This window comes from Erythrolamprus reginae, chromosome 2, assembly GCF_031021105.1.
Source record: "Erythrolamprus reginae isolate rEryReg1 chromosome 2, rEryReg1.hap1, whole genome shotgun sequence".
Taxonomy (NCBI): domain Eukaryota; kingdom Metazoa; phylum Chordata; class Lepidosauria; order Squamata; family Dipsadidae; genus Erythrolamprus; species Erythrolamprus reginae.
In genome coordinates, this window is record NC_091951.1 from 14,708,795 (window position 1) to 14,732,487 (window position 23,693).

The 23,693-nt window shown below is 41.5% G+C and overlaps 1 protein-coding gene across 1 annotated transcript in view; it reads right to left on the reverse strand.

Annotated features, from left to right (window-relative positions):
* Positions 1–672: 672 nt before the first annotated feature.
* The window catches only part of LOC139159161 (vomeronasal type-2 receptor 26-like), a 31,780-nt gene continuing 8,759 nt past the window's right edge, over positions 673–23,693 (reverse strand). The window contains exons 5-9 of the mRNA XM_070736514.1: positions 22,107–22,904; positions 13,573–13,785; positions 5,068–5,194; positions 1,518–1,577; positions 673–1,433 (exon numbers count right to left, since the gene is read on the reverse strand). Coding sequence (XP_070592615.1) covers positions 673–1,433; positions 1,518–1,577; positions 5,068–5,194; positions 13,573–13,785; positions 22,107–22,904 — 1,959 coding nt within the window. The remainder of the gene's footprint in view (positions 1,434–1,517; positions 1,578–5,067; positions 5,195–13,572; positions 13,786–22,106; positions 22,905–23,693) is intronic.

The window sequence follows — 23,693 nt, forward strand, 5'->3', positions numbered from 1 at the left end:
AGACCACACTTCAAAAAAGACATAGAAACTCTGGAGAAGGTGCAGGAAAGAGCATAGAAACATACAAGATTGATGGCAGAAAAAGACCTCATGGTCCATCTAGTCTACCCTTATACTATTTCCTGCATTTTATCTTAGGATGGATATATGTTTTATCTTAGGATATATATATGTCTACATGGCATTGGACTAGAATACCTCTGAGACCGCCTTCTGCCACATGAATCCCAGTGGCTGATTAGGTCCCACAGAGTTGGCCTTCTCCAGGTCCCGTCGACAAAACAATGTCATCTGGCGGGACCCAGGGGAAGAGCCTTCTCTGTGGCGGCCTTGATCCTCTGGAACCAACTCCTCCCAGAGATTAGGATTGCCCCCACCCTCCTTGCCTTTTTCAAACTCCTTAAAACCAATCTCTGCCATCAGGCATAGGGAAATTGATTCCCTTGGGCCATTCCCGCTTTACGTATGATGTGTATGAGACGTATGATTGTTTTCTATATTAAGGTTTTAAATTGTTTTTAATCATTGGATTTGTATTGTTCTGTTGTTGTGAGCCGCCCCGAGTCTTTGGAGAGGGGCGGCAGACAAATCTAATAAACAAACAAACAAACAAATAAATAAATATTCTATGCTTGGCTTAGTGTTGAGAGTAGAAATTCTTAGAACATACATTCATATATTTCTTCTGTTTGTAAGATGCTCTTTTGTATTCAGGTCTGGCCTCAGAATGATAATATAGCACTTGGGGATGAAGATGCAGACCAGCAGACCAGCACTGGAGGCCAAGATGGAGAAGACTTGCACAGCTACCATGTATTTCCCCTTGGTGCTCAGGTAGGTGGGCAGGAAGGAGACCCAGACATTGCAGAAGACCAGCATGCTGAAAGTGATCAACTTGGCTTCATTAAAGGATCCAGGGAGATTCCTGGCCAGGAAAGCCATTGTGAAGCAGATGGCAGCCAGAAAGCCCAAGTAGCTGAGGGTGATGTAGAACATGAAAACAGAGCCTTCATTGCATTGCAGGATGATCTCCCCAGGCTGGGAGTGAAAATTTGAGTCACAGAATGGGGGAGAAAATCCCAACCAGATGGAACAGATCATAATTTGGACACTAGAGCAAGAAAGGATGAGGGAGTTGGCCAAGCTCTTCCCCAACCATCTCTTTACTCTGTTTCCTGGTTTTGTGGCCAGGAAAGCTAGCACCACAGTGATGGTTTTGGCCAAGAGAGAAGAAACAGCAACTGAGAAAATAATGCTGAAAACTGTTTGTCGGAGAAGGCAGGTGATTTTCCTTGGTTGACCAACAAAGAGAAAAGGACAGAGGAAGCAAAGTAGGAGGGAGACCAGGAGGATGTAAGAGAGGTTCCGGTTATTGGCTTTCACAATGGGAGTTTCCTGTTGTTTAATGAATATGATTAAAACAAGGCCTGTGCCTAAGAACAAGAATAGGGCAAAAGAGACCAGAATGATTCCCATATGTTCTTCATAAGAAAGGAAGGATATAATTTTGGGGATACATTGGATTCTGTCCTCAACTGGGTATTTTTCATCTGGACACTTGCTGCATTTTTCTGAATCTGAGTAAACCAAAAAAGCACCATTTAAAAAATATTCTATACTTTCACCTTTCAAGAAAAACTTTCTTGTGATAAAATTTGTTACCAGCAGCATTTTCTGAGGGGTATTCCTTAGAATATCTACAGAAAGAAGGTGAGAAAAACATTTTCTAAAAATACAGCAATATTTTTGAAATTGGAAGCAGTCCTGGAATCTGAATGTTCTCTTGCATAATTTGCAGAACCAAATTCATTAGAAGGAGATAATAAATCAATTAATCTTTGTAGACATGTTTCCTGGATCCTGACAGATGGCACTTTTATTTATTTTATTTATTTATTTGATTTTTATGATGTCCTTCTCCTTAGACTCAGGGCAGCTTACAACATGCCCACGGAGAGGGGCGGCATACAAATCTAATAAATAAATAAATAAATAAATAATAAAATAAATGTTAGCGATAGCACTTTTTAACACAGCCAGCATATTGTCCCCACAATCTGGGTCTTCATTTTACCCACCTCGGAAGGATGGAAGGCTGAGTCAACCTTGAGCCGGTGATGAGATTTGAACTGCTGACCTACAGATCTACAGTCAGCTTCAGTGGCCTGCATTACTGCACTCTATCTACTGCACCACCCCGGCTCTTTAAATGTATCTGACTCTGATTTTATCACCTATGGTGGATGTGTCCTAAAATGGCTCAAAAAAATTATGAAGGAGGAAACAGAAAAAGGCAGAATTCTTTTTGGTAGGGAATTTTAATAAAATGTATAAAAATGATATTAAATATTTCATTATCCACGTTCTAACAGCAGCAAGAATAACCTACACCCAGTTATGGAAAAGTGAACACACACCAAAAGAAGAAATGATAATAAAAAATAAATAAATCCTGGAATGTGCAGAAATGGACAGGTTGATCAAAAAATTAGAAGAGAAAGAGGACTCAGACTATTATATGGCATGGGATAGGTTTTATAATGGGCTAAAAAAGAGAAATGTATAAAGGAAGCGAAGTAAAACAGAAAGCCAAAAAGACTAAAAAAGGTTTTTTCTTTTTCTTTTTTTGAACTATAAATGAAAATTGTGCAAGCATAAACATTAACAAAATAATGTAAAAATGTATATACTGTATCTCCATTATAGCTTTTGACAGAAAGTGGGATGTAAATATCCCAATTGTTTGTATTTTGTGTCATATATGTCTATTTTGTTTTTTAAATAAAAAATAAAAAAAGATAATAAATCAATTAATCTTTCTCAACATGTTTCCTGAATCCTGACAGATGGCACTTCTTAATACAGTAGTACCTCTAGATATGAGCTGCTCCACATGGGAGTATTCCAAGAACCGAGCCACGAGGGGAGAGAAATTTCTGTTCCAGACCCGAGCTCAAATTCAGGATACGAGCCGAGCATCCACTAGGTGGCGGAAGAATCTTGGCTTTTGGTTATCTCGGAAGGGAAAAACAAAGTCTAAAGCCATTTGTTCCATATATGAGTTGCTCGACATACAAGCTCCCTTCTGGAACGAATTATACACGTATCTAGGGGTACTAATGTATTTCTGACTCTAGTTTCCTATCTTTTGAAATCTTATTAATTAGGGGGAAAAAAGTTAGTTCTGCAAATTATCTGGAATTCATATGAAAAAGTAGAAGAGATTCTTTTTCTGGCACTACAGAAACTTGTCCAATCTACTACACCATCTATCTCTTCCCAGCTTTTCCCTCAAGATTTTTCTGCTATTCCTCCCTTTTAGATAAGAAATTGTGCAATTTGAAGATAATTGCAATAATGCTTACACTTATAAATTACCATATTTTCCGGAGTATAAGACACACCAGAGTATAAAATGCTCCTTAGTTTTGTGGCACAAAAACAGGGGGTGGAAATCTGCCCCGCCTCCCAGCAAACAGCAAAATGATATACACTGTCTGCTGTGTATTTCTATGCTGGAGCCAAATTTCATGTATAAGATGCATCCAGGTTTTCACCTTCTTTTTTGGTTCAAAAGTATGCTTTTTTCTCTGAAAAATATGGTACTTTATTTATTTATTGTTAGAGTTGAAGGGGACCATGCAGGTCATCAAGTCCAACCCCCTGCCTGAGCAGGAATCCTAAAGCATCCCAGCCAAATGGCAGTCCAATCTCCTCTTGAAAGTGTCCAGAGTTGGGGAGTTCACAACCTCTGCAGGCAGGTTGTTCCACTGGTTGATCGCTCTGACCATCAGGAAGTTCTTCCTTACTTCTAGGTTGAATCTCTCCTTGGTCAGCTTCCAGCCATTGTTCCTCATCCGGGCCTCTGGTGCTCTGGAGAATAGAGTGGCCCGCTCCTCTCTGTGGCAACCCCTCATATACCTGTATACAGCTATCATGTACATCATGTACAGCCCTCTCTAAACAGATTAAAGTCAGCCTATTACTCCCGATGATCTGGCTCCTCATGTTACCAATCTTGGGAAGATGGAAGGCTGAGTCAACTGATCCATAGAAATAGCAAAGAATTGGAGAAATGTACATGTCAGTATATTAATGCCAGAAAATTTATAGTCACAATTTATAGTCACAATTAACTCCTCCCAATTATTTAAATAGGTATACTCCAAACATGACTAAATCAGCTGCCTTATCTTAATACTAATACTAATATTTAATACAAATACTTAATACTAAAAAAGGACACTGTTACATTTCAGTCTATACTTGTACACATGCTGTTAAAATTGATGTGGCTTTCTGGAATATACATTATTCTCCGCTATTTAAAGGAAAATACAAAAGCACTGGGCATCTTCAGATCACGCATTTATTTTTTAAAAAGCTTCTTCATTTTGTTATGTTTTCTAGAACAATAATAAAGCAGTATTACAAAAATAAGTCTATTAATTTGAACATTCTTTAGACATTTATAGTTATTTACTTACATCCTTGCATCCAGTTTCAGCAGTCTAATTAGCACAAGAAAATAAAATTCTGCATCTGTCGCCTAGCAATTTGCCTTCTTGCAGCTTTAGTTTTACTTTCAGTTCTAGCATGTGGCTGCAGCTTCAATTAGCTGAGGGTCAGGAAGCTGATAATCAGTTGTTTGGCTCAACAGGCTCTATTCTGTTTGCTGCAAGTAGGTAAATTGCTGGGAGGAAGAGGCCAAAAGGTGTGTGTGTGGGGGGGCTGGCTGACTGGAGCTACATTTGGTGTATAAGATGCATCCAGGTTTTCACCCTCTTTTTTGGTTCAAAAGTATGCTTTTTTCTCTGAAAAATATCGTACCTCATGTACAGCCCTCTCTAAACAGATTAAAGTCAGCCTATTACCCCCGACGATCTGGCTCCTCATGTTACCAATCTTGGGAGGATGGAAGGCTGAGTCAACTTTTAGTTTGGTGAGAATTGAACTGCTAGCAAAAAACAAACAACAGTTGAGCTTCAATCTGTCTTTTATTTTTATTTGCATGAAAGTGTTTCAGATGAATCCACTTCCACAAGTCTTTTGCCTTGTTGTCCCCACCTTCAGTGATGGAAATGGTCCCCTCAGGACAAGGAATGCAGTCGTAGCAGCAAGCAGGCTCTCCTTCTCGCTTCTGCTTGACAAATCCAGGATGACAACTTTCCACACATTGGGACTGAGGCAGCGACTAAGCAGAAAAGAAAAAATGCCAAAGAAATTTTTTTGGGAGAGAAGCAACCATGAAATTGGATGTATACGTTAATATTAAACAAATAGTTCCTGGTCTTCACTCAGATAAATATGAAATCATTGATTCATTCCCAACATATTTAGAAGAGATACCATATTTTTGGAGTACAAGACACACTCCCCCCCAAAAAAGGATGAAAATTTGGGTGCATCTCATACTCTAAATCTAGCTTTTTAGAAACGTAGAAACATAGAAGACTGACGGCAGAAAAAGACCTCATGGTCCATCTAGTCTGCCCTTATACTATTTCCTGTATTTTATCTTAGGATGGATATATGTTTATCCCAGGTATGTTTAAATTCAGTTACTGTGGATTCAGTTACTGCTGGAAGTTTGTTCCAAGGATCTACTACTCTTTCAGTGAAATAATGTTTTCTCACGTTGCTAACTTCAGATTGTGTCCCCTTGTTATTGTGTTCACTTTCCTATTAAAAACACTTCCCTCTTGAACCTTATTTAACCCTTTTAACATATTTAAATGTTTCGATCATGTCCCCCCTTTTCCCTTTTTTTGAAGCTGTTTTTTTCAGATCTAACAAGGCGCTAATGATCTTCCCGGCTCTTACCAGCTTGCAGGCTAATTGCTCCAAATAAAGTTTTTTTCCAGCCCTAAGTCTTTGCAGGCTTCTTTTCATTGCTAATTGCTCCAAATAAGGTTTTTTTAAAGCCTTAACGAGGGGATAAAATAATGTGCTAAAGCTAACAAGACTAACGATGCTAGAGAGATGAATACCTATAGACAGATTTCCCCCCATTGTTTTCCTCCCCCAAAACTAAGGTACATCTTATACTCTAATGTGTTTTATAATCCAAAAAATATGGTAAATACATCAGATTGTTCATTTAATCCCCTTTGCTTTTAGCCTCTAATATTAAAATAATCTTTTATTTCTAATTAATTTCTTATGAGGTTTTAAAATGTATTTTATATCCTGTTGTAAGCCGCTCAGAGTGCTTCGGGAGTTGGATGGCATAGAAATACAATAAATGAATGAATTAACTAATGAATTAATGAATAGTCCCTGGAGTGGGGCTGAAAGGCAAAAGGAAGCAGTATGCTCCCTCACATATTTGGGTATACCAGGTGACTCAACAGAAAAACATGTAATCTTTCCCTGGCTCAGCTGATAAATGGAGGAGAACCTGTGACTTAGCAGGTAAAAGCACTTCCTAGCAAGGCAAAAGCAGCCCAAGTTCGAATCCTAGAACGGTATGGCTAGCTGATGAGAGCTAAATAGCTCGGAATAGGTCTATACTAGTCTCTTTGCAAGTTTGGAAAAAAAAAATTACATTTACATTATCTTTGGCAAAAAAAAAAACATAACCAAATTTATTTAAAAAAAATATTTTTATTATTTTCAAATTAAAAAAACCCAAAACATTACAAACATAAAAAGACCATACAAAACGCAAAACATGAAAAGGAGCTACAATTGCTCCGCTGTCAACCTTCACTTAGACTACTGCATTCTTTCGCTTGGTTGCCAATAGTTACGCAGTGGGTTAGAGATAAGGGGTGTGGGTGGGAAGCACACAGGAGGAGATATAGGTTTCGTTTTCCTAGGTACCAGGAGAAGACCATTAGAGGAAAGGAGAAGACTGTTAGAGGAAAATTCCAGAAGAGTGACGTGATGGGAGCTAAATAGCTCGGAATAGGTCTATACTAGTCTCCCTTTATTTCTTTATCAGTTCTTTGCAAGTTTGGAAAAAAGTATATTTACATTTACAATGGTCCCATGGGTAAAGATGGTTTTAGATTATGTAGTGCCTTTCCAACATTGTCTTCTATAAAATTAGTGTGATCATTTTAATTGTTTGTGGTTCAACTTCAGGTTGACTCAGCCTTCCATCCTTCCGAGGTGGGTAAAATGAAGACCCGGATTGTGGGGGCAATATGCTGGCTCTGTTAAAAAGTGCTATTGCTAACATGTCTACGGAGTCTATGGAGAGGGGCGGCTGATATATAATATAAAAAGCTACTGTATCTGCTTTGCAGATGAAGAAGAAATCATAGGCTCCCTATAGGAGATATAAAGAGTCTGGAAGTATAGCTGACAGAGAAGTGTATAAAATGAGACAGAATGAGGCAAAACAGATAATATATGCTGCTAAAGCCTCAAAAGACGAAGAAATTGCCAAATCTGTAAAGAAGGGGAATAAAACCTTCAGATATATTAGTGCTAGGAAGAAGAAAAATTGCAGCATCAAAAAGATGAGTACTGGGGAAGATATATACATTGATGGGAATAAGTAGATTGCTGATCATTTGAATAGCTACTTCTGTTCAGTTTTCTCAGAAGGCAGTTTACAATATAATACTATGGATGGATAAAGCATTGCTTCCAGCTGTAGGGATTCAGCTCCAGTGATCTTAGAGGCTGATGTCTTAGAAGAATTTGAACGATTAAAGACAAATAAGGCAATGGGTGTGGATGGCATCCACCTCAGAGTTCTTAAAGAACTCAGATTTGTCATTGCTACCCCCCCCCGACCTATTTGTTTAACCAACCCCCGTTAACAGGAGATGTTCCTGATGATTGGAGAATGGCCAGTATTGTGCCTATCCACAACATATAAGTGCAGTAGTGTGCCTTTTGTCCCCTGTCCAATTGTCTCTCCTTATCTCATATATCATATATCTTTTCTTCCTTTCATATATCTTCTCCTCTATTTTAATATCTTTTCTTCTACCCTTTTCTTTATATGTAATACTACATGTCTATTCTCTTCAATATGTATTATGTATTGCACAAAATAAATAAATAAATATATAAAATAAAATAAGAAGGGCGGTAGAGAAGAAGCTGGTAACTACAAGCCAGTTAGCTTGACATCAATTGTAGTTAAAATGATGAAGACTCTACTCAAAAAGAGGATAAATCAGCACGTAAAAAACAATAACTTATTGGACCCAAACCAGCATGGCTTTACTGAAGGCAAGTCATGTCAGACTAATCTCATTGATTTCTTTAACTATGTCACAAAGGTGTTGGATGAAGGTGGTGCTGTGGATATTGCCTATCTGGACTTCAGCAAAGCCTTTGATACCGTTCCACATAATGAGCTAGTAGATAAACTAGTGAAGATTGAACTTGCCACTGGCTGAAGCGCAGATATCAGAGGGTTGTTGTTAATGGTGAGTATTCAAAGCAGAGCCTGGTTACAAGCGGTGTGACACAAGGGTCTATTCTGGGTCCTATTCTTTTTAATATATTTGTGAGTGACATAGGGGAAGGTTTGGTAGGGAAGGTTTGCCTATTTGCCAATGACTCTAAATTGTGCAAGATGGTTGATATTCCTGGAGGCATCTGTAATATGGCAGGTGATTTAGCTTTACTAGATAAGTGGTCAAAGCAAAGGAAACTGCAGTTTAATATTTCCCAATGTAAAATAATGCACTTGGGGAAAAGGAATCCTCAGTCTGAGTATGGAATTGGCAGTTCTGTGTTAGCAAAAACTTCACAAGAGAAGGATTTAGGGGTAGTGATTTCTGACAGTCTCAAAATGGGTGAACAGTGCAGTCAGGTGGTAGGGAAAGAGAGTAGAATGTTTGGCTGCATAGCTAGAGGTATAACAATCAGGAAGAGGAATATTGTGATCCCACTGTATAGAGCGCTGGTGAGACCACATTTGGAATACTGTGTTCAATTCTGGAGACCTCATCTACAAAAAGATATTGATAAAATTGAACGGGTCCAAAGGCGGGCTACAAAAATGGTGGAAGGTCTTAAGCATAAAACTTATCCGGAAAGACATCATGAACTCAATCCATATAGTCTGGAGGACAGAAAGGAAAGGGGGGACATGATTGAAACATTTAAATATGTTAAAGGGTAAAATAAAGTTTAGGGGGGAAGCGTTTTTAATAGGAAAGTGAACACAAGAACAAGGGGGCACATCTGAGGTTAGTTGGGGGAAAGATCAGAAGCAATGTGAGAATGTTTTATTTTACTAAAAGAGTAGTAGATGCTTGTAACAAACGTCCAGCAGACGTGGTTGGTAAAATCACACTAACTGAATTTTAACATGCCTGGGATAAACAGATAACCATCCTAAGATAAAATACAGGAAATATTACAAGGCTAGACCAAATGGACCATGAGATCTTTTTCTGCCATCAATCTTCTATGTTTCTATGTGAAACTATTAAAGCTGACCAGCAATACTACTACCCTTCAAAAAGTAAAACTCCAAATCCCAATCAACAAATGCTCAATCTTACACATTGGCAAAAATAATCAGAACACAAAATAGAAACTAGATGACCACAATCTTGTTGACGATCCTCATTCAGTAAAGGAAATTGGAGTACTCATCTCTAATGATATAAGTGCCAGAACCCACTGCAACAGCATTGCCAAAAAGGCAGTAAGAGTGGTTAACCTAATCTTGCATAGCTTTTTATTTTATTTTTTATTTTATTTATTTTGTTCATTACATAATACACATTGAAGAGAAAGATATGTAATAATATAAGTAAAGAAAATAATAGAAGAAAAGATATAAAAGTATAGGTGAACATATTTGAAAAGAAGAAAAGATAAATGAGATAAGGAGAGACAATTGGACAGGGGATGGAAGGCACACTGGTGCACTTATGCACACCCCTTACTGACCACTAAGGAACCTGGAGAGGTCAATCATGGATAGTCTAAGGGAAAAATGTTTGGGGTTAGGGGTTGACACTACTGAGTCAGGTAATGAGTTCCACGCTTCGACAACTCAGTTGCTAAAGTCATATTTTTTACAGTCAAGTTTGGAGCGGTTAATATTAAGTTTGAATCTGTTGTGTGCTCTTGTGTTGTTGCGATTGAAGCTGAAATAGTCCAGGGCCGCCGATAGGGTGGTACTACTGGGAGTGGTGTCACGGGCCCGAGAAAATTGACCAATGAGGGGGCCCCGGTTTTGCCCACCGGCCTCCTGGCTTCGCACGCGTGCGCCAGCATCCCCCAAAAGGCCCCCCATGCACCCTTTTCCAAGGGCATGCACGAAGCCGCGGCTGCCCCAGGGGCCCCCCTGCACCTCTAACCCCCTCGCGCCCCCCTGGCTACTCGCCGCTGCCCTTGCCCGCCCGCCCGCCCGCTCCACCTCTCTTTCTTCTCTGCAGCCAGGCATTCTCACAGCGGGGGCCGCCGGCCGGCGAAGGCAATTTTCAATGTCGGGTGTGCGGGCTGACGCGCGCTCTCTCTGTCTCCCTGCGAGCCTGCCCAGAACATTCAAAGTAAGAGCGAAGGTTTTTTTTTACTTTGAATTTTCTGGGTTGGGCTGGCAGCAGGGGGATGGGGAGAGCGCGCGTCAGCCCGCGCGCCTGACATTCCAGGCGCCGTCCCGGTGCGACGCCCCAGAGACCCCTGACCCCGGTTTCCTGGATTCCTGGTGGCGGCAACCGAGCCCTGCCGTGGGAACGAAGCGAGTGGGGCGCTCCCCGCCTGGCTGCGGCTCTTGTAACTTGGCCCGGGATGGGTGTGACTCTACATGCTGTCCTCGTCGGGGAAAGGGAGGGGAGGGGAGGGGAAGAGAGGGCTGGGAGGACACAGAAGGGAAGGAAGGAAGAAAAATAGGGAGGGAAGGAAGGGAAAGACGGAGGGGAAGGAAGGGGAAGAGGGAGGAGAAGGAAACAGGAAGAAGAGATAGGTTGGTTGGAATGAAGGAAGAAGGGAAAGAAGGAGAAAGGGGAAGGGAAGGAAGGAAAGGAAAAGAGGGAGGGGGGAAAGGAAGGAAGGAGAGATAGGTTGATTGTAATTGAAAATTACAATTGAAAGTAATTAAAAATTACTTTCGCCAGCCTCTGGAGAACGAGAGAGAGTGAGAGCGACAACAGAACAAGATAGGGAGAAAGTGAGAGAGAGAGAAATGAGAGAGGAAGGAAGAGAGTGTGAGAGAGGAAGAAAGCAAGATAGAGAAAGAGAGAGAGAAGGAAAGAAAGAAAGAGATGAGAGAGGAAGGAAGAGAGTAAGAGTGAGGAAGAAAGCAAGATAGAGAAAGAAAGAAAGAAAGAGATGAGAGAGGAAGGAAGAGAGTGAGAGAAAGAGAAAGAAAGCAAGAGAGAGAAAGAGAAAGAAAGAAAGAGATGAGAGAGGAAGGAAGAGAGTGAAAGAGAGAAAGAAAGAGAGAGAGAGAAAGAAGAGTGGAAGGAAGAGAGAGAGAAAAAGGGGAGAAAAAAGAGAAATGAGAAAATGATTGAGGCAGAGAATGACAGAAAAGAGAGAGAAACAGAGAGAGAAGTGATTCTTGATTTAAAGCATATGGTAAAAGCACTTAAATAATAACAGAGAAAAAAACCCAGCCCTCACCTGTTTTTATTAATAGTTTTGCTGGTTGTTTTAGTTTTAATAGTAATGGATTTTGGTTTTTTAAAATTATTATTGACAAAATTGAACGGGTCCAAAGACGGGCTACAAGAATGGTGGAAGGTCTTAAGCATAAAACGTATCAGGAAAGACTTCATGAACTCAATCTGTATAGTCTGGAGGACAGAAGGAAAAGGGGGGACATGATCGAAACATTTAAATATGTTAAAGGGTTAAATAAGGTCCAGGAGAGAAGTATTTTTAATAGGAAAGTGAACACAAGGACAAGGGGACACAATCGGAAGTTAGTTGGGGGAAAGATCAAAAGCAACCTGAGAAAACATTATTTCACTGAAAGAGTAGTAGATGCTTGGAACAAACTTCCAGCAGACGTGGTTGGTAAATCCACAGTAACTGAATTTAAACATGCCTGGGATAAACATATATCCACCCTAAGATAAAATACAGGAAATAGTATAAGGGCAGACTAGATGGACCATGAGGTCTTTTTCTGCCATCAGTCTTCTATGTTTCTATGTTTCTATTAATTTCTTTTAATAAAAAAGAAGGGATTTATTTATTTATTTATTTATTTATTTATTTATTTATTTATTTATTTATTTATTTATTTATTTATTTATTTATTTATTTATTTATTTATTTATTTATTTATTTATTTATTTATTTATTTATTTATTTATTTATTTATTTATTTATTATTTATTTATTTATTTATTTCTATGCCGCCCAGTCCCAAGTTTTTCCTTATTTCCAGATTGCATTTCTTCTTGGTGAGGTTCCGCCCATTGCTTCTTGTACTACCTTCAGGTGGCATGGAGAATAAATAGATGCCATCTGCTCTGTGGCAGCCCTTTAAGGATTGGGAAACTACTATTATATTCCCCCTCAGTTTTCTATTTATTGAGCTAAACATACTCATTCTCTTAGCCCTTGTTCATAGGATTTAGCCTCTAGGCCAGGGGTGTCAAACTCAATTTCATTGAGGGCCACATCATGGCTCTGTTTGACCTCAGAGGGCCACGGGAGGGCTTGCCCAGGGTGTGTGGCCATGGTGGGCATGGCACGGGATTTGGGGGGCAGTAGTTTTAAAATGGCCGGGGGGGGGGCAGACACTTAGGCTGTATGGGGCCCCAAAATTCCTGATGGTGGCCCTGAAATAGTCACTGACAGGTAGAACTTTGCAGCATATGATCTAGCTCGTGTTTTAGGTGATGTAGTTCTAAGCTTTCTAGGCCTAGGACTGATAGTCTGCTTTCGTAGGGTATTCTGTTTCGAGTGGAGGAGTGAAGGGCTCTTCTGGTGAAGTATCTTTGGACATTTTCAAGGGCATTGATGTCTTCTATGGGAATATTGTACTTTTAACCAGAACATAAAAAAATATTTGCTAGACCAATCCTCAAATACAACTCATCTGTCTGGAAATTTTAAACCTAGAAAATTTTGAACTATGGGCCTTCTATCTGACCTAAGTGTAACACACAAAATTATCCACTACAATGTCCTACCTGTCAATGACTACGTCAGTTTCCACTACAACAATACACAAGCTCACAGTAGATACAAACTTAATGTAAGTGACTCCAAACTTGATTGCAAAAAATTTGAGTTCATCAATAGAGTGATCACTGCCTAGAATACATTACCTGACTCCGTAGTTTCTTTCCCAAATCCTCAAAATTTTAACCTTAGATGGTCCACCTTTGAACTCACCCCATTCTTAAGAGGTCTGTAAGGCAGTGCATAAGCACAGCAGCATGCCTGTCATCCCTGTCCTAACATCCCCATATATTTGTAAAATATTATGTACTCATAAACATGCTTGGACTTATATATTATATATTATTATATATATTATATATTATATATATTCATAATCATGTTTATACTTTGTCTGTAATCTTATCAATGCTTGACAAAATAAATAAATGAAATAAAATGAATGAACCAGCTTGAAATGAGTCAAAATCTTTAGAAAAAGAAAAAAAACATCAATATTTTACCCACCTTGTTGAGCAAATTTAACCATGAAAGAGCAATATTGTTAATAATAATTCTTTCTTTTTCAATATTCCCCAGTTTTCTTTTCATCGAATCTCCTTCAGGTGTAATCACCATGAACTCGATGTCCATATCTGCCACCATTTCTCTATTATCATCCATGTAAATATTCCAATGGGAAAGATTGTAGAATTCATTCTTCTCCAGAAAGGGATGGAACTAGAATGGAAACATCCAGGAATTTTAAAAGCAGAAAGAAACAATTCACCTGGTATTTTTATGTATGATCTTTTCTTTTAGAGTTTTTTTAATGTGCCAACAACCTTGATCAAGACAACTGATACCATTAAGTCCGTAAGTGAATGAGAAAAGTTCAGTAAAATTTGTCAATCATATATTGAAAAAATATATATGGAGAAAATATACTAGACACATTTGATCAATTATAGAGAACATTCTGCAGCAGTTATCAAATAAATTGAACAACAGCAAAAAGTTCATAAACTCCTTGAAAACAACAGGTGGATTACCAGAAAGCATAGATTTTTCAAGATGAAAGTTCCCAAGCTAAACTGCTCCCAGGTACACAAGACAGGAAAAATGACCACAGGAGCTAATGCTACATTAAGATCGGTAATGTAGCATTAGCTCCTAATCAGTTCTGTCTCCCTGCAGGGGAAGATTGGAGCCTTAAAATCGAGCAGTAGAGAAAATGATCTGAACAAGACAAATCAAAGGTACTTAAGCCCCTTAAATTCAAATTATTATTCAACTGCTCTGAGAGGAATACCATGTTGAGAGTGTGCCCCCACTTGTGAGTCGGACCCTGAATTACTTGGGTCAGGTCCATGGTTGCCATGGTGGCCACGAACTCCTGCACCATCCCAGCGGATTTGCCTAGTGATGGTAGATTTAAGTCCTCCAAGACAATACGTCTGGGGAACTCTACCACCAGCCTGGCTACCTCCTCCAGTAGTGGAGGCAGGGCTATTGACACACAGCTGGGAGGCAGATATGTGAGCAACAAGGCCCATCTGAACCCCTAGATCTAACTTCACAAAGAAGAATTCACAACCCACTATCTCAGGAGCAGCAAGCCTGCATAGGCTGATGGTCTTCTTAGTTACAATAGCCACTCCCCCTTCCCTGGGGTCATGGCTGGTGCCACACCTGAAATCCAGCTGGGCACATTTCAGAGAGAGGAACCACTCCCTCTGGACCCAGCCAGGTCTGAGTCACACATGCCAGGTTGGTCTCTTCATCCAGGAGTAAATCCTGGATGAGAGGAGCTTTATTTACAACTGACCTGACATTAAGTAGCAACAGCCTGAGCCCGGGGTCCGGATTTTGCTTGTCACCAGCACCCCAAACTAAGCTCATGGAACCGGAACAAGGGATCGCTTTCAAGCAGCAAGCTCTTTTTCCCCGAGAGCAGCCTACCCTATGTATCCCACCATATCTGCCTCTCCCCAGCAAGACCGGAATATACTGGCCCTCTGCCACCCCAGAGATAAGCCCCCCTTTCCCTACATTGCCAGACAGACTGACCCTACCATTCAGCCCATTCATCCTAATCGTACCCTCCATCTATTCATACACAATCATCCATCAATAAGAATTTATTCCCCTATAAAATAGTTAAACAACTCTAAACCATCATCTACTATAAAAAATACCCTAAGATGGGGTGGGCTACTGCCTCAGTGGGAGGGGGGAATGCAGTGGGGTAGCAAAAATTGATCTCCACCCCAGAGCACCTAATTTGCACTGAAAGATGTTGAAAGAAAATGCAAGGCATCCTTCATAAGCCGCGCCCAGTAGTAAACTTTTTGATAGCCCTTCACTGCCCACAGATTAATTAAAACAGCCTCTCATTCAATCTTCCAAATATACATCTTCAGACACATATACTCTCTAAGCTAAAATACTCTCCCCTCCCAATAAAATGCAAGTATAAAAGCACAATTTAAGATACAAGTATAAAAGCACAATTATATTGAATCAGAATATAAGATAATATAACTCTTATCCAGCCTGACATAATCTCCAGTTCTTCAGTATGAGGAGAAAGTTTATGGTCCTTCTTCCTTAAAGCCTGAAAAGTCTCTTGGTATATAGAGAAGAAAAATGGGGAGAGAGAAACAGCCCGGGGGGGGGGTGTAATTATCCAGGTATCTGATGTGATTCTGCCTAGCTTCACCTGCTGCTTTCTGCCTGTTAGAAATGCACAGCTGGCGGCTTAAACCGCTGACCGAAATTGCCCCCGGAGCAAGGGGATGCTGCTCTGAGCTCTTCTGAGCTCTGAACTTCTGGTTTCTAGCGAAACTGGAAGTTTGGTGCGCTGCATTCTGGGCTTGGGGGGAGGTCCTGGATTGCCCTATTTAAGGGCGGTCCGAGCATGACCTCCTCCTTGCCTCTTGTAAATACTGCCATGCTTGTGGCAAATGCGGCGGCACTCATGCCTGCATGTCTGCCCTGCCCAGTTAGGAATAGAACCATGATAGAAGCATACCAGCCACAGCTCCGGTGAAAGGGTCCCAGTTTGGTCAGGCTTGACCAACTGGCCAGCCTCCTCCAGGGATATCACCGCGTGACTGCATGGATGCCATTCTCCGAGGTTTTTGCAAGGGCTTTTAGAATCCCCTATCAGGGCCCCAGCGGGTCCTTCCTTTCACAGAACCTTAAATGGTTCTTGGAAAGGAAGAACAGTTTGGATTAAAATCATGGGGAAGTTAATGAGGCCCCTTCCCTTCCCCCCTTCTTTTCCAAGTGAGTATCTCCTTGGGGTAGTGCCTTGAAAGCCCAAGGCGTATATCTTGATTCCTCATTTGCCTTTGCCCAGGGTGCGTTGGGTTATGACTTTACCCCCGAGGACCTTTTTCTGTATGGTAGCGCCCATTGACATGGCCATATCCATGGTAGGGGCTTGTGGCATAGGGGCATTGACGGGCAGGAGCGACATTAAGTCAGCCTTTAGGCTCCTGCCCATACACCTGGACATCTTTGATCTCCTGGGCCCTCAGTTCGAGGGGGCTACTACATGTTTTGGACCCTCCTCATGGGATGTTCAATTTCGTGTGCTCTCTTGGGAGCCTCAGTGCCTTCTTTGACTGGATGTGCAGGGGACGAACAGAATCCAAATCAGTCATCCTACCTGGCTGACTTATTGGGCAGGCCTGGTCGGCGCGCCCCAATGCCAGGAGTTGATGACGGCAGTTGACACGTTATGTTCCCTTAGCTCCCGTGAAGATGGAGGGACCGTCCTCCAGGATCAGCCCAGGGGATAGAGTTAGACACCACCATGCAGTCTGGCAGACTGCCTGCCAAGAATTAGACAGGACACGACTTAAATGGAAGGAGGGTCATGCCTTAAATAGGTGTCCCTGAGGCAACTTCAGGGGTTTACAGCCTATGGCCTGCTGAACGGGCAGTGGCCGGTATTTGTAGGGATCTCACTGTTTGGGCATTCTTCCCTTTAGTTGTAGCCATAGAACTGCGGGGTGACCAGTTAGTCACCTGGACTGTCTGCTTTTGGCATGATAACCTGGCTGTTGTCCACATGGTTAATTCCTTATCACCTAAGAACGAATGGGTTAAGTAACTGGTCATTTTTTCATGAGCAGTGCCCTGGCCCTGCATGCCTTGTTCCCAGCGCCCATGTTCCAGGTGGAAAAGGGCGCAGCTGACACTTTACCCGTGGACAGTCAACCAGATTCCAGGCGTGGGGCCCAGGGTACAGAGCCCACAGACAGCATGCCCCGGCGGTACTGGAGCCAAGTGGGAATACTGAGCCCTGTAGGTGGAAGGCAGATCGGGCCATTTGGGCTGTCTTAGCCACAAGTACCCAGGCTGATTACCAATGAGCAGGTGATGAGTCATGATTTCCGGTAGTAACAGGGTTACAGGCCTCCTGGTCCATACCCATTGACGAGTTATGGCAGCACTGCGTGCTGTTACATCACTGGGGTTATCAATTATGACCATCAGGGGTAGGCTGTCGGGCTTGGCATGTATCACCAAGGCTCGCAGCGCTACGACACCGGCAATGACTTTTGCGCAGAAGGATGTTGGAAGGATGGTCCCGGGAATGGACCCCCCCCCCCCCGGTGGCTAACGCCCAATGACCTTTCTGCATCGCACAGCTGTCCGCCCTAAGCAAAGCACGGGTCAGGCTGTGCACTTAGAAACATAGAAACATAGAAGACTGACGGCAGAAAAAGACCTCACGGCCCATCTAGTCTGCCCTTATACTATTTTCTGTGTTTTATCTTAGGATGGATATATGTTTATCCCAGGCATGTTTAAATTCAGTTACTGTTGATTTACCAACCACGTCTGCTGGAAGTTTGTTCCAAGGATCTACTACTCTTTCAGTGAAATAATATTTCCTCACGTTGCTTTTGATCTTTCCCCCAACTAACTTCAGATTGTGTCCCCTTGTTCTTGTGTTCACTTTCCTATTAAAAACACTTCCCTCCTGAACCTTATTTAACCCTTTAACATAGTTAAATGTTTCGATCATGTCCCCACTTTTCCTTCTGTCCTCCAGACTATACAGATTGAGTTCATTAAGACTTTCCTGATACGTTTTATGCTTAAGACCTTCCACCATTCTTGTAGCCCATCTTTGGACCCGTTCAATTTTGTCAATATCTTTTTGTAGGTGAGGTCTCCAGAACTGAACACAGTATTCCAAATGTGGTCTCACCAGCGCTCTATATAAGGGGATCATAATCTCCCTCTTCCTGCTTGTTATACCTCTAGCTATGCAGCCAAGCATACTACTTGCTGTTCCTACCGCCCGACCACACTGCTCACCCATTTTGAGACTGTCAGAAATCACTACCCCTAAATCCTTCTCTTCTGAAGTTTTTGCTAACACAGAACTGCCAATGCAATACTCAGATTGAGGATTCCTTTTCCCCAAGTGCATTATTTTACATTTGGAAACATTAAACTGCAGTTTCCATTGCTTTGACCATTTATCTAGTAAAGCTAAATCATTTACCATATTACAGACGCCTCCAGGAATATCAACCCTATTGCACACTTTAGAGTCATCGGCAAATAGGCAAACCTTCCCTACCAAACCTTCCCCTATGTCACTCACAAACATATTAAAAAGAATAGGACCCAGAACAGACCCTTGTGGCACACCGCTTGTAACCTGTCTCTGCTCAGAATACTCGCCATTAACAATAACTCTCTGATGTCTATGCTTCAGCCAGCTTGAAATCCACTGAACTATCCAGGGATTAAGTCCAATCTTCACTAATTTATCTATCAGCTCTTTATGTGGAACCGTATCAAAGACTTTGCTGAAGTCCAGATAGGCAATATCCACGGCACCACCTTCATCCAACACCTTTGTGACATAGTCAAAGAAATCAATGAGATTAGTCTGACATGATTTGCCTTCAGTAAAGCCATGCTGATTTGGGTCCAATAAGTTATTGTTTTTTAGGTGCTGATTTATCCTCTTTTTGAGTAGAGTCTCCATCATTTTAACTATAACTGATGTCAAGCTAACTGGCCTGTAGTTACCAGCTTCTTCTCTACTTCCCTTCTTGTGGATAGGCACAACACTGGCCATTCTCCAATCCTCAGGAACTTCTCCTGTTAACAAGGATTGGTTAAACAAATCAGTCAGGGGGGAAGCAATGACTGATCTGAGTTCTTTAAGAACTCTGGGGTGGATGCCATCTGGACCCATTGCCTTATTTATCTTTAATCTTCACGCACGAAGCCGGCCTGTCCCACGCGACAGCAATGATGCTCTTTTTTGGAGCCTTTTGGATAAATGAGGTTTTGACCACCTCCTATAGGGATAACAGCTTGCGTGTGTCGCAGTGGTGTGATGCGCAACATAACGAGATAGGGGTCTCACTCCGCCTGCATTGGTCCAAAACGGACCAGCTGGGCCAGGGTGGAAGGGTTACCTTGTGCCAGTAGTAATAAAGGGTGCCCATTTTCAGCTTTGGTGGCCTTCTGTGCTGTCCGCCGGAAGCCCAGGGAATTTTTCCACCACGCTACTGGGGCCCCTCTAACCAAGTATCAGTTTTGGACGGTCACATCTAGAGCCTTAGTTTGGTAGGCTTTGACCTGTCAAGGTCTGGCACGCATTCCTATCAGATGTGTACCGCCACCGTGGCTGCGGCATTGGTTTTCACGGATGAAGGGATCTGGCCGTAGGGTGCTGGAGGTCATCTGCCTTCCAATCTTATGTTAGGGCCTTTCATTAGGGTCCCACCTTATCGGCTGCGTTTAACCTCTGTTTTGTCTTTCAGCCGGTTTTGCTTCCAGGGGTGCCACATGGCTCTGTGGGCACAGTTTCATTTTTCGGGCTGGAAGGTATGCTGCGAGGTTGTCCTCTGGATCGCAGCTGACCCTGGGCCTGTGGATGTTGTCTGGTCGGCCGCAGGGGTCTTCATTGAGAGGGGCTCCTCCCTCTGGTTTTTGGCCAGTGCCGTTCCAAGAGAGCCCCCAAGTTGTTGGTATCCAACTTGGGGGCAGTGACCTTGGAGTTTTGTAGGGTGTGGCAGCATGCTGTCAAACCCCCAATGACCTCTGGGCCATAGCTTCTGCTCTCCCGGACACGCGATACGCGTGGCCGAGATTCTTCCCAGAGTTGTCTGGCAGAATGCTTAGCGCCTAAGGCTGCCAACGAGGCCAGGTTACAGTAACCAGGCTGGTGGTAAGGTGGTAAGGGGGTCAGGGGGGTTAGTAGTAAACATCCCCTGATAAAGTTTTCAATGCCCTGGCTCTACCAAGCTGACGGCATTCACTTCTTAGATGAAGGGAATGCCATTTTTCTGTCGGACCTGCAGAGGTTCCTCCAGGACTTAATATAGGAGGTTGGGAGAAGTCGGGGGGCCAGGATTGAGATCTAACCCCCCTCCGTGGCAGGTTAGGGGCGGAAATGGGCAGTAGGAGCAACCACGCATGCTCCTTTGGGAATCTCTTAAAGGGTTGATGGACCGCCTCTCTCCAGGAACTATAGGTTTTTACAACTTCAGGGATTGGAGAGAGGATGCCCATGGGACTCACCGGATCCAATTTCCCTCGGGGATTGGAGGGTGAGCTCCTACCACACGCCAAGGGGCATGGCTTAGATCCAGGTGAAGGTGGCTACCTTCACCTGGTTCAGCAAGGAGTTTTTGCCCAATGTTGCCCAGGAAGGTTTTGGCAGGAATTTCTGCCCCGTTAGTTTTTGGCCTCTGCAGGTCCTTTGTTTATAGTTGAATTTGAATATTTAAATTTACGTATTTAAATTTACGTTATTCAAATTTATGTTAATTTAATAAAGTGACCCTATTTTTAACCCATACACTGTGTCAGCGTCATTACTCCGCTTCCGGGGCAATGTTTATTATCCATTTACAAGTGTGGTCAGGCACAGCTAGCTGATTTAGTTTAGTTACAAGAATATCTGGAATGATGATATTGAATGCTAAACTGAAGTCCATAAAGAGGACCCTTGCATTAGAAACAAGCCACCAAAAGTTAGAATTGATTAAGTTACTAAGCAAACTCTCAATGTGCCCCTATTTGCCAGCTTCTTTGAAAAACTTACATACAGCAGGAATTTCCTGAGAATAATAAGATTAGAAAGGTTTTTTTTTAATCTTGTTCTGAATACAACAAATGTGATCATGTATCAAAAAGGACAAATGTAATCAACTAAGTGTAAACTCTGATCTTGTGAAAGAAGTTGCATAGGCTGACTTGTTGTAAACAACAAAGGAACATTATGTATAAAGTTCTGAACTAACTTTTACTCAGAGTACTTGTAATGGACCTCTGTCCCAAGCATGAAGCTCTTTTTCTGCAGGAATAAACAGCTGAAAGTTGCCTTCCTCATTGCAGCATGATTCAGGAGCAGCTCACACAGGGAAAAAGGAAACCAGCTGAGATTCAGACCATCCATTGCTCTCAGAGTCTTCTTCAAATTTATAAAAGTAAAATTCTACAGTGCTCATCACAAATCATAGATACAGGAATATTGTTAAAAATGCAATCATCCTTTTAAAAGTAGAAATGTATTCAAAATATATCTGCTACCAGCTACTTGGCAAATTATGCCCCCAACCCCCAAGCAACTAGATTGTCCAAATCTGTTGGCCTTTTTGTAGCACAAGGAAGTTGTGAGTCGGGGTGGCGCAGCAGGTAGAGTGCTGTACCGCAAGCCACTGAAGCTGACTGCAGAACTGAAGGTCAGCAGTTCAAATCTCATCACCGGCTCAAGGTTGACTCAGCCTTCCATCCTTCCGAGGTGGGTAAAATGAGGACCCGGATTGTGGGGGCAATATGCTGACTCTGTTAAAAAGTGCTATTGCTAACATGTTGTAAGCCGCCCTGAGTCTAAGGAGAAGGGCGGCATAAAAAATGAATGAATGAATGAATGAATGAATGAATAAATAAATAAATAAATAATAAATAATAAATAATAAAAAAATAAGTTGATATTATCCCCCTCTTTCTCTAATGGATTCCTTCTCAGGAGAAATTCAGTTTGTTGGATTCTTGTTGGGACCTCATACCTGCCATGGCTGCAGCCTTGGAGACTCCATTGTCTCTTGGGCCTCCTTCCTTCTCCTCCAGGATCTGGACGAATATGCAACCATCAAGACGTGGGCCAGAGTCATAAAGATAATGTAAACAGAGTCACTGTTTTCAACCAATATCCCATTGAGTTCATGTTCTGTCTCCACTGGAGATTTTTGGGTGCATCTTTTCCGGCCTTTGACAGAAAAAACATTCTTTAAAAAAGAGCACTGAAAATTCTTCTCTTCATACTGGGAGTCTACAAAAGAAAAGGGTTCAAAGGCACCATAATTTGGGCTTCTTTTTTGCATAAATTCGAAGCTCCAAATACTATGAATGTATTTGTGATATCCATTATACCCAATTTTATAGTTTCCCAAACTTGTAGTGATCCAGATTTTCTCTCTGATGGGTCCTGACAAAATGTCAAGGGTTAGATGAAAAATGTGAAATGTGCTTGAAACAATAATGTGTTCTGTGAAGTGAACAAAGACATTGACTTGTTTCCACTGAGAAAAGCTGGAATCCCTGAAGGGTACTGGATATCCACTCATTGAGAATTGTTGTGATATAACGACACAAATTCCATTCCTGAAAAGCAAATGAGGAAAAGTCCTGAGGAAATTATTTCCCTCATCTGTGTCTGGAGCAAGGAGACCAATCAAGGTCCATCTGAAGTGCAGGAGCACTCGGACAATTGCTGAATACTGAAACCCTTCTTTGAGGAGCATCCGGTGGAAAAAAGGGAATTTACTTTTATCACTCACAGTCTCTGAAGCAATTCTATGACTGATCTGGAAAAGCAATGAGGAAGGGAATCCCAAAGAGACAAATAAATACCAACAAAAGACAGACAAAGGGGGGGGGGGAACCAATAGCAAAAAAAAACCCCTTGTGATATCAGCAAACATTCAGTATTTCTGCATTACTACATCAGATATGTCATTAAATCCTATAATAATATACATATTAATTAATTACAGTAATATTTGTATTATTTCATACAATCACAAAGTCCCTGTTCAAATCATTCATATTTAGATACAGTATTTATATTCTTTATTTTACTAATTGTTATATATCTTTTGTGATCTCTTTATTTCTATTTCTTAATTCAATTCATCTGTGCCATTTTGCCCATATTTCATGACACCCAGAATCTTTTTGGCCTCTTAATTCCATTGTCAGTTTATCCATTTCAGAACAATTATATATTTTATTAATTACTGCTTTTTCTGAGGGGATTTCTGTATTTTTCCAATATTGGGCAAAGTTAATTCTTGCTCCAGGTGCCCTGAAATAATAAGGCCTCGTGAAAATAAAGCCAAGTGCTTATTTAGGGGTTCAAAAAATATAAGTCATGGTCTTATTTTGGGAAAACACAGTAACAAATTAGACTCACATCTGCAGACATTAACTGAAATATATTGTTACTATAAAAAGCCATATTATATTTAATTTTGGAAGACTGCTACACTGTTCTCTGCTTCTATATATTCTTTCTGCAGCCATCATCTGCCAGTTCCCTCAGAATCATGTGTACTCCATCTGGTCCTAATAATCTAAACTTGTTTGGAGTGGAC